The 12,233-nt window shown below is 42.9% G+C and overlaps 1 protein-coding gene across 1 annotated transcript in view; it reads left to right on the top strand.

The window, feature by feature from the left end:
* The window catches only part of MACO1 (macoilin 1), an 86,856-nt gene that overhangs the window by 55,059 nt on the left and 19,564 nt on the right, over window positions 1-12,233 (top strand). Inside the window, exons 4-6 of the mRNA XM_040424464.1 lie at window positions 8,269-8,392; window positions 8,675-8,853; window positions 9,263-9,749. Coding sequence (XP_040280398.1) covers window positions 8,269-8,392; window positions 8,675-8,853; window positions 9,263-9,749 — 790 coding nt within the window. The remainder of the gene's footprint in view (window positions 1-8,268; window positions 8,393-8,674; window positions 8,854-9,262; window positions 9,750-12,233) is intronic.

The following is a 12,233-nucleotide window of genomic DNA, read 5'->3' as shown; positions in this document are numbered from 1 at the left end:
ATATCTCCTTGTGCTTCATAGATCAATTTTCCCCTATTTTTTTTTTTTTTTTTTTTTAATTCACCAAGTTTTTGGTAGAAGCTTCAAACTGTTAAATCAGTGCTTTTTCATTATAAGATTTTTTTTCTTATATCTTTTTCTGTGCTTGTATTCCCACATAATGCTTCTCTGGAAAAGAGACATGCAAGACAGCCAAAAGAAAAAAACAGTATCTCATACCAGGAACCAATCTCTTTCTGGATAACTATCCTTTACCAGAGCTGAGCAAAGAAAATCTGCTTGGCTGCCTGAGAAGCTTTTGGTTGGGGTACTATATCTTATATGAGGAATATTGTAGCTAAAGTTCCTCTGGGTTCCTGGGAAAAATGTATGAAAATCTTACAACTGCTGGCATCAGATAGGCTCAGGCTCCATTAACACGTCCGCAAAATGGGTCCGCATCCGTTCCGCAATTTTGCAGAACGGGTGCGGACCCATTCATTCTCTATGGGGACTGAATGGATGCGGACAGTACACAGTGTGCTGTCTGCATTTGCGGTGCGCGGCCCCGATCTTTGGGTGCGCAACACCTAAAAAAAAATAGAGCATGTCCTATTCTTGTCCGCAGCTTGCGGACAAGAATAGGCATTTCTATGGCTGTGCCGGGCTGGCGTGTTGCGGACCCGCAATTTGCGGGTCCACAACACACCATGGACGTGTGAATGGAGCCTTAGAAAGTGAATTTGAATATCTTTCCTAACAACCCAGAGGTGTAATGCCTGGTCTACAGGCCCTCTCCATACTGAGAGAGTAACCCCCAGACAATCTGTCAATTACATACTAGCAGAAGGACCCCGGCTTCGCACTGATATATTTGATCTATTTCATTTAATGTTTGTGTGTGTCGTTAAGATACAGTATCCACTATAACAGTGAAATCTACAGTACCACCGCTTCTTTAACAATGACCTCCACAGCGTCCGCCCCTTTATTAGTGACCTCCACAGTACCCCATTTAGTTAACAGCAGTGATTTCCACAAAAACCCGTCCCTCTTAAGGCTCCATTCACACGACCGCAAAATGGGTCCGCATCCGTTCCACAAAAGTCACCCTCCCTTCCACCCCCGCAGCTGACAGAAGTTGATTTTTACTTTCATTTTTTCAATCCCCGTCGGCTGTGGAGTGGGAGGGGCGTGGCATAACCGGGTCGGGGACGTTGATTAGCAGGGCCTGGGGTTTTTCAGTCTGTCTTTCAAGGGTAGCCAGAATGGCTACCCTACCTGACCCCTTAACTATTACCTCCACAGCACTCCGCTCCCTTAACAGTGTCATCCACAGTGCCCTGCCCCTTTAAAGCTGACCTACAACAGTGAAGAAAAATGGCTGGGTTGTTATGGAAACCTGTCTATTTTCAGAGCAAAGCAGATAGAATCAGCTTTTCTAGTTGAGAGGCCTTGTGGGGACCTCTGGCTAGATATATTATTTCTATAATTGGAGACCGCTTTAGTATGTGTGATGACTATTTTAGGCTAGGCAATGCTCCCCTGGTTTCTGGGAAAATATATGCAAATTAGTATGTCTAACAGCTGGCATCAGAATTACTTATCTTTTTGTCAGCTTATTTTCATAGCTTTGGATTTTGGCTAAATTTTCAAAATGGCTTTTCTGACAGAAAGGATAATAGAGGTAATTCTTTCTGGTGCCAACTGATGTTAGACTTGCTAATTTGCATATATATTCACAGAAACCAAGAGGAGTGTTGCCTAGCCCATAGTAGTCATCAAATATATTAACTGTTCTATATAATAGAAATAATACCCAGTCAGAGGCAAGGCCTTGCAACTAGAAGAGTTAATTCTATTTTCTCTGCTCTGATAACTCTTATCAGAGTTAGTTACAGATGTGAGGCTGGCTTATCTATTTTTCTAGTTAAGCTATGGAAGAAAAATTCAGGATTAATTTCACATTTATAAAAATTGATTTGCTAATCTCTAGTATGTATATTTATACATATCTCCTTGTGTTTCATAGATCTATTTATTTATTTTTTATCCACTAAGTTTTTGGTGGTAGCCTCAAACTGTTCAATCGGTGCTTTTTCATAAAACCATATTTATCTATTGCTGTGCTTGTATCTCCACATAATGTTTCTCTGGAAAAGAGACATGTAAGCTACTCTCTTCTCCAAAAGAAAAGGAAAACAGTATCTCTCATACCAGAAACCCAGCTCGTTTTGGGTAACTATCCTTTAAAAGAGCTGAGCAAAGAAAATCTGCTTGGCTGCCTGAGAGGCTTTGGTTGGGCTACTTTTTCTTATGCATGATGAGTATTGTAAGCCAGTCAATGTTCCTCAGTTACTGGAGAAAGGGAGCTCAAGGGAACTGGATTATGGAGAAGACTTGTAGCCAGAATCTAGTTATAGTAGCAAATACACACAGCTGGAGATATAGATAGAGATATATATATATATATATATATATATATATATATATATATATATATATATATATATATATTGCTCAAAAAAATAAAGGGAACACAAAAATAACACTTCCTAGATCTGAGTTAATTAAATATTCTTCTGAAATACTTTGTTCTTTACATAGTTAAATGTGCTGACAACAAAATCACACAAAAATAAAAAATGGAAATCAAATTTTTCAACCCATGGAGGTCTGGATTTGGAGTCACCCTCAAAATTAAAGTGGAAAAACACACTACAGGCTGATACAACTTTGATGTAATGTCCTTAAAACAAGTCAAAATGAGGCTCAGTAGTGTGTGTGGCCTCCACGTGCCTGTATGACCTCTCTACAACGCCTGTGCATGCTCCTGATGAGGTGGCGGACGGTCTCCTGAGGGATCTCCTCCCAGACCTGGACTAAAGCATCTGCCAACTCCTGGACAGTCTGTGGTACAACGTGACGTTGGTGGATAGAGCGAGACATGATGTCCCAGATGTGCTCAATTGGATTCAGGTCTGGGGAACGGGCGGGCCAGTCCATAGCATCAATGCCTTCGTCTTGCAGGAACTGCTGACACACTCCAGCCACATGAGGTCTAGCATTGTCTTGCATTAGGAGGAACCCAGGGCCAACCGCACCAGCATATGGTCTCACAAGGGGTCTGAGGATCTCATCTCGGTACCTAATGGCAGTCAGGCTACCTCTGGCGAGCACATGGAGGGCTGTGCGGCCCTCCAAAGAAATGCCACCCCACACCATTACTGACCCAATGCCAAACCGGTCATGCTGGAGGATGTTGCAGGCAGCAGAACGTTCTCCACGGCGTCTCCAGACTCTGTCACGTCTGTCACATGTGCTCGGTGTGAACCTGCTTTCATCTGTGAAGAGCACAGGGCGCCAGTGGCGAATTTGCCAATCTTGGTGTTCTCTGGCAAATGCCAAACGTCCTGCACGGTGTTGGGCTGTAAGCACAACCCCCACCTGTGGACGTCGGGCCCTCATATCACCCTCATGGAGTCTGTTTCTGACCGTTTGAGCAGACACATGCACATTTGTGGCCTGCTGGAGGTCATTTTGCAGGGCTTTGGCAGTGCTCCTCCTGTTCCTCCTTGCACAAAGGCAGAGGTAGCGGTCCTGCTGCTGGGTTGTTGCCCTCCTACGGCCTCCTCCACATCTCCTGATGTACTGGCCTGTCTCCTGGTAGCGCCTCCATGCTCTGGACACTACGCTGACAGAAACAGCAAACCTTCTTGCCACAGCTCGCATTGATGTGCCATCCTGGATAAGCTGCACTACCTGAGCCACTTGTGTGGGTTGTAGACTCCATCTCATGCTACCACTAGAGTGAAACCACCGCCAGCATTCAATGGTGACCAAAACATCAGCCAGGAAGCATAGGAACTGAGAAGTGGTCTGTGATCACCACCTGCAGAACCACTCCTTTATTGGGGGTGTCTTGCTAATTGCCTATAATTTCCACCTGTTGTCTATCGCATTTGCACAACAGCATGTGAAATTGATTGTCACTCAGTGTTGCTTCCTAAGTGGACAGTTTGATTGACTTGGAGTTACATTGTGTTGTTTAAGTGTTCCCTTTATTTTTTTGAGCAGTGTACATTAAATATAACATAAAAAATAATTAATATTGTCTAAAAATACTTAAAATCATAGATATAATACAATTGATAATCGCAAACTTTCTCAGTCACTGTCCCTCTTATATTTCTAATTGCGGAGCTCACGCAAATTCAAGTTTTAAGTTGGGGTGTGTGTGTGTGTGTGTGTGTGTGTGTGTATATATATAAAATAGATAGATAGATATATATATATATATATATATATATATATATATATATATATATATATATTAAAATTATTTATTAATTATAGTAAGAAGGTACAAGGAATCATTGTGGATGATAGGTATGTGTCACCGAGGTTCCTGGCGTCGGTGGGGTAAGAGCTAGTTTTCATGTGTCAGCACAGTTGCTGTGTTACACCTTGCTATCTAGTATGGCTGTAAATAGCTGATCCGGGACGGCTCTTACTGGGAGTAGTCAAAGTGCTGGCTGGGTGACTACTCCCCACGGTCCGGGTTTTGAAAGGCCTATAAAAAAAAACAGCCAGCAGTATCAGGTGGGTGGATTACTCCACTGACACTGGAGCTGTGTGAAACTCTGCTGAGATCTGAGGCCTGTGTCTGGGCTGAAAGCTGAAGACTGTGTGTCAGGCGAGCAGGCCGCCTAAAGCCTGCAGGTGGACTGTCTGAGGCTGAGCATTCAGCGGAATGTCGATCAAACAGCCAGGATCAAAGGTGACTGTTTTTCTGTATGAATTGTTTTGGAAGTGAACTAACACCAATACTAAAAATGAACTGTCATACTGTGAACCTGCAACTAGTGTGAATAAACACTGCAGTTTTTGAGTTACAAACGTGTCTTTGCCTCTATACTGCACCCCCTTGTACTGTCTACCAGACCGAATCCCCACAAAATGTTATATTTTTGATTTATATCTGATGTTAGAATAATGTCACTCCAAGCTGATATTTTGTACTTGGTCTGATGTAATTGCCGTGGCACAGTAAAAGGTTGTCCGATCCCAAAAGGAAAGGAAGGAAGGAAGGAAAAGATCAGAACTTCACGGTCCGATCCAGGTCTTTGTTGTCACACCGGCTCTATATAAGGAGCAATGGGTCCCCCATTTTTTTTAATTATTTATACCACTGAGGAAGGAACTGCTGAAGTACCGAAACGCGTCTGTGGAATAAGAGGTTAATTGTGGTATTTTGAATAAATCTGTCATTATTTTTGAAAGAGAGCGTCCATTCCGTGAAGTAAAGAAGTAGCAGAGATTGGCTTCCCGATACATCTACCACGCATGCGCTATAAAATGTGCTGGCACAAGAGAAGTGTAAGTACAAGTGCGAACTGCAAGCCCCAGCGATATGAAGTGGCAGAGGGGAGCAGAGCGGAAGAGACGCCAGCCAAGCCAGGCACGTATCCACCTACCCGATACGGACAGTGGGCCACGCGATAGAATTTGGGTATTGGTAAGAAGCGGGAGCGCGATTCACCCTGCATGACTAAATATAGAGCCTTTCTGCTGCTATTACAGTTAACTGTACCACGGCAATTACATCAGACTAAGTACAAAATATCAGCTTGGAGTGACATTAGTCTGACATCAGATATAAATCAAAGATGTATATGAGGAATTAACTATATATACACCGCACCTTGTAAACGGAATTTAACTTGAATTTGCGTGAGCTCCGCAATTAGATATATAAGAGGGACTGTGAGAAAGTTTGCGATTATCAATTGTATTATAACTCTAATTTTAGAGTGTGTATTTTTTTAATGTTAAATGTGTATTGATTACTTGAGAGCCGGCCATTTGTTTGAATAATTAGCAATTTCAGCCAGGTGGGTATAGCGGGCCGAGCACTATTCTAGTGAGCTTCTTACATCGGTTATATCTTTGCATTACACTTTATAGCTATTCTCCCCGGTTAAGGGTAGGGCTACATAACAACTTTGGTCACGTGACCGCAAGCTGCGTGACAAATAATGTGTGTGATTTGTTTGCGACTGGTCTGATTTGGAGTCGCATGCAATTTTGAATTTGCGATACTGTAAATGATAGTAAAATAAATCTGACAGTCTATGCTGGTAAAGTTGCATGTGACCAGACCCCAAAAATCCAGCAGGTATGGATTTTTATGTGACTGTTGCTGTTGCATTAGGCACATGTGGCAAGCCATCCACAATCATTAATTGCTGTGTTTCCATGCAACGTTGCGATGTTTGGGCCGTGCTCGTCCTGTAGCCCTATCCTAAAGGTAAACTTGTGCTTTACGTTTCTATGATTTGCCTGAGATGAATATATCAATACCTGTTGCTGCATTCCTGACATAGGGGGCTTTTTCATAATATTCAAATTAGGCGTAAAGTTAGGAAAGGGCAGTGCACCTTAGCCCATCTGCTCTGCTTCCCAGCCATTCCCCCTCTGGATGTATCCATGTAGAAGGGGGCCTAATTTGCATATTAGGGAAAGGTGCCATATCTGGAGACTGCAGCAATAGATTGAGGTGAAATGAGTATTAATTTCTACTCCTCGGGCATCCCTACACGGTATTGTACCTGGTTTGATACTGTTGAGCCTCGTGACAGATTCCCTTTAACAAACATGAGAAGCATTTTATTACCACCCTGTTCTTTGCTTCCTTTGCTTGGGCACAGTATGTTATTGAGAATGTATTTTCTTTTTATTTTCCCTGATTCACCTGCATGATTTGAATGTTACCATGGAAGGTTCTTCTATGTAACAACCCTATTTGTATAGACGGAAATGTGTGATTCTGATTTGAATATCTGCAGGGAATATTTCTTTGTAACCAATACTAAATAAAGTTAGGGCTATACAGAATATCTGAATGTTGGCACTTTCTGAAAAGTTCTTCCCTCACAGCTTAAACTTAAAAATATTATACTCGCCCCTTTTTTTCAGAGCCATTCTCTGCATAGCTGGTTCAGTCCTCCTGCCACTGTTTTTCAAACTTCAGTGGTCACTTACCTGTATAGGCCACATGACTGCTGCAGTCAATCGCTGTCTTCAACGTTAGACCGCTGAACAAAGTGATTGGCTGGAGTGGCCATGTGCCATTTTTAAGCAGGCAGAGACAAGAGAACTGGAACCAGCTATGCAGAGAAAGGGGTGAGTGTAATATGATTTTTTTTATTTTGGGCTATTTGAGAGCCTGTCCGAGATTCTTCATTATCTTGCACATCCTCTTTAAAGGGGTTGTCTGGGTTCTTGATGACCTTTCCTCAGGATAGGTTTTCAGTATGGGGTCGGCGGGGGTCAGACAGCCGGCAGCATCCTGGTCAATAAGTTGTCTGAGACAGCAGAGTTAAAAGGAGCGCTGCATTCTCTTCACTAGCTCGCCATCGACATTGGAGTGGTGGGCAGTGTAATTACAGCATAATTAGAGCACCCCCATCCCATTAACTTGAAAGTGAATGAGACAAAGGAGCGGTCATCGTACTCCTCGCCATTGCATTGTCGACTGCTAGAATGTACACAGTGAAGAGATTTCTTGTATGTTATGGAGTAGATTAATATATAGTTTTGTTAAAGTATCACATGTGTTTTGCTGATGCTGGGATTGGGAGTCCGGTGGGCGGTCCTATTCTTTGGAAATTCTGCAGCTCAGAAATATTGAGATTGGTCAATGGATTGGGCTACTTTCACACTGGCGTTTTGGCTTTCCGTTTGAGATCCGTTCAGGGCTCTCACAAGCGGTCCAAAACGGATCAGTTTTGCCCTAATGCATTCTGAATGGAAAAGGATCCGCTCAGAATGCATCAGTTTGCCTCCGATCAGTCTCCATTCTGCTCTGGAGGCGGACACCAAAACGCTGCCTGCAGCGTTTTGGTATCCCTCTGAAGAAACTGAGCCAAACGGATCCGTCCTGGCACACAATGCGAGTCAATGGGGACGGATCAATTTTCTCTGACCCAATCTGGACAATAGAAAACGGATCCGCCTCCCATTTACTTTCAATGGAGTTCATGACTGATCTGTCATGGCTGTTACAGATAATACAAACGGATCCGTTCATGTAACGGATCCGTTTTTGCAGATCCATGACTGATCCGGCTAAAACGCGAGTGTGAAAGTAGCCTTAACTGTTTGTGTACAATCTCCTAGAAGTCAAAATGTAGTGGCTTCCTGGGTAAATATAGCGTTTGATCTTTTTATGGATTGTGAGAACTGCATTCGTTCTTTTACTTATAAGATTTTTTTTCTCTCCTGCAGAAAGAGGCGTGTGTTTACCTACAGTCTCGCTGTGGATACTTTTCGTGTATATCGAAGCAGCAATTAGGTTTAAAGACCTGAAGAACTTTCATGTAGATCTATGTCGTCCATTTGCTGCACACTGGTAAATTTTCCATGTCATTTTATGGTTAAGAACTGCTGACCACTAAGGGTATCTTCACATGCTGCAGACTTTGCTTATTTTGGCAGCAAGCGCATGCATTTCTGTAAGCCCCATTCACGTTAAAATTTCTGCAAATAAAATCTGCCATGTGTGAGGGCATCCTAAGCAGTGAAGATGGCTCCTGCTATTTATTTTTTATTTTTTTATTTAGATCTCTTCTTTTATTAAGATTTCTCTCAACTTTATATTAACTTTGTATTTTTTTTCTTACTTCTTGTACAGTATTGGATATCCTGTAGTCACTTTAGGCTTTGGGTTTAAAAGCTATGTCAGTTATAAAATGCGGTTAAGAAAGCAGAAAGAAGTACAGAAGGAGAATGAGTTTTATATGCAGCTCCTGCAGCAGGCACTACCCCCAGAGCAGCAGATGTTACAAAGGCAAGAAAGGGAAGCAGAAGAAGGCAAGTACTTGTTGAAAATGGCCTGCCCTGTACAAGTGCCCTGTGTGTTTCTTGCCATTTAGATTAGATGCATATCGGACAAACCTGCAGATTTTGGGGAGAGTTCCCCACACATATGAAGACTGTTGGCCAAACCCTACCATTCTTGGCATGTTCAGCTGACGGTACACTAATGTATCAGAGGTGTCAAACAGTGGCTTATTCTACCTACTGAGCATATTCATGATTGACCAAGCCCATTATGGATGTGTATGTTTGAGAGATTGATTGGCCAATAGCTACCTAGTGTATATGGCCAGCATCTTACTGGTATGACTCCATACATGTGGGTATGATACATTCTCTTAGTGTTAGTCGTGGCCAGGATATTTGCCGTTCAGAGTAATAACTTTTCTTTTCCACACTACAGCCGCCAAGGGTTTATCTGAAATGGATTCTTCGATACTGTTACAGCACAATGGACTCTCTTCAAATAAAAAAATTTCCAGCACATTGCCAGAGCTGGAGTACAAAGAAAAGGGCAAAGACAAGGATGTGAAAAGACACAATTTGGGGATTAACAACAACATCCTTCAGCCCACAGACTCTAAAGTACAGGAGATTGAATATATGGAAAATCATATCAACAGTAAACGACTAAATAATGACTTGGGGAGTACAGAGAACCTTTTAAAGGAGGACATGTGCACTACTTCCTCTAAGAACTACAAGAACACCACAGGGACTGCTAATTCATCTCCTCGGAGCCACAGCTCCTCAAATGGGACTATCCCTTCCTCAATGTCCAGCAAGAATGACAAGAAGAAATGCACTAGTAAGAGTCCAAGCATGCACAAAGACCCAACAGAGAACTGTATTCCTAACAACCAGCTTAGTAAGCCTGACACGCTAGTAAGGTGAGCATACCCTGCACTTTACTGTTATCCCTTTGAGGTAGTCTGTCAAACTGTGGATATGGTTAACTTGAAAGCCTAAAAGAAAGGAGACATGCGTGGTCATCTGCTCAGGTGGAGTATTGGTTCTCAATGAAGAGTTATTTTCAGGCAATGTACCATGGGAAAAAAAAGTATGCAAGTTAGGCTACATTCACACGAACGTTGTGTTTTGCGAATACCAGCCCATGTGCTCTCCCCAATTTGCCGCGGCTATCATAGAAAATGCCTATTCTTGTCTGCAATTGTGGACAAGAATAGAACCTGTTCTATTTCTTTTGCGGGGCCGCAGCACGGAGCAACGGATGAGGACAGCACACATTGTGCTGTCCGAATCTTTTGCCGCCCCATAGAAATGAATGGGTCCTCACCCGTTCTGCAAAATTGTGGAACGGATGTGGACTCGTTCATACATTCGTGTGAATGTAGCCTTAGGCTGAGTTCACACTTCAGTTATTTGATCAGTTATGTCCATCAGTAGTTGAGCCAAAACAGGGTGTGGGTCAAAAACACAGAACATGCACAGATTTTTCCATTACACCTGACCTCTGAGTAGGCTTCTCTACTGGTTTTGGCTCACAATAACTGATGGAAATAACTGAAGTGTGAACTTAGCCTTAGCTTATGTCAGCCAAACCAGAGACTCCTCCAAAAGGAAGAGCAACTCATCCATAGACTGCCGTTCCAGGTTTCTTGCCCCTTTGATGTTCGATGCAGTTTCAGGGGTGAAGGTACTGGTTCTCATTGAAGAGACCCAATGGGTGTCTGAAAATTTCTTTTCAGGCAGTGCGCCATAGGAAAGTGAGCAAATCGCAAAAATGTCAGCCAAACCCAGGGGTCAACCTAGTTATAGTTCTGGCAGTAATAGGAGAGTGCTACACGTTGTTAACTTTGGCAACCAGCTAGGTCATTGTTTTGTTTCCACAGGGCATGGCTACCAATTTGCCATGCTAAGGCTCAGTGCATTAGACACTAAAGAGCTGTGTTGTAGACCTAATCCATGAAACACCCACACAAGAAGAGGCTGGATGATACACGAGTGTGGAAGATTAAAGAAAATGAATCAAATTATGTTAAAATGTGAATATTTGGTATGTAGAGTATTGTCTGTTTGCTTTTGCTATTTGTCATCCTGCTTATTCATGGTCTAAGGGGTAGACCAGCTTTGGGGACAGAATGTGTTGTACATGTTTGAGAATCTGATCCAATCTGGCTCCCTTAAGTGGTCTTCTGGTCGCCATCCTGTAAACTTCCAGATGGGCAGGGTCACATATGCCGCTGCAGGCAGTGGCTGGCTTCAGCAGGACGTGACCCAGCTATGACTAGGGCTGCAGTTATCAATTATTAGCTATCGATCAAGTATTCTACCGATTAATCCAACAATTAAGAGTACTCTAATAAGAAAAAAACTAATTAAAAGAATGTTTTCCTTTTACAAAAACTCATCACCCCCCTCCCCCTTCCAGTGTTCGAATCTCCCCCCTCCTAGTCATCAGTCCCCAGCGATTTTTTTTATCAGATCAAACAACAAACACGAACAACCCCTGCATCCTTCCCACTCCTACTGTGCACAAAGTACATAAAGTCTAATATAAGAGCACACCCTGGCAAAATGACAACGTACACTTTGTTCAATCCTAAAGGCTGTATTACACTGGCCGATATTTTGGCTGATAATCGCTAACGAGCGTTTGCATGAACACTCTCTTTAGCGATCATCTTGCAGTGTAATACTGCCGCCGATTGCCCAATGAATTAGCTTGTTCATTGGGCAATTCTGTGTTTTTTATTAATTTTTTTTTTTTTAAAGCATGCTTAAAAACAGCGTTTGGCTTGCCAGTGGCAGATCGTGCTGTCTAATTACGATCTGCCACCGGCAAACCACTGAGACCCAGAACCGACCACATGACTAATTATACGTGCACGGGGGTCAGTACAATTGTTCAGCCCCACAGGTGTCCGACTTGGAAAGCCAGAAATGACAACCACATATTTGGTACAGCTAGACCCCCTGCATCTCCAGAAGGCTGCAATTTCTCCAACCGTATTCTAGGTACCCTATTCCTCTAGATCAATTGACAAAATAACCCATTAACATGCCGAAAGGTAGCAGTAGGTATCCTTGCAGGGGAGCGGTGGAGAAGGTACAGCAGTTGGGGCATAAGAATTATTTAATAAGATTTTGCCCTACCAATAATTGATATTGGGAGCTTAGTCCAAGCGAGTATGTTTGGAAGTTTACAGGACAGGGACTGCGAGACGGCTGAAAATGGATGTCAGAGAGAAAGAGTAAGGGCTGTTTCACACGAGCGGATGCCATGCGTGACATCCGCTCCGTGAGTGACAGCCAAGACCCGATGCAGACTGCAGAAGCACGGAGCATTAACATGATTGATAATGCTCCGTGCCTCTCTGTGATCTCTTTACTACGAAATCACAGTGACAACT

Source organism: Bufo bufo, chromosome 3, assembly GCF_905171765.1.
Source record: "Bufo bufo chromosome 3, aBufBuf1.1, whole genome shotgun sequence".
NCBI lineage: Eukaryota > Metazoa > Chordata > Amphibia > Anura > Bufonidae > Bufo > Bufo bufo.
This window is presented reverse-complemented; position numbering and strand designations above follow the sequence as displayed.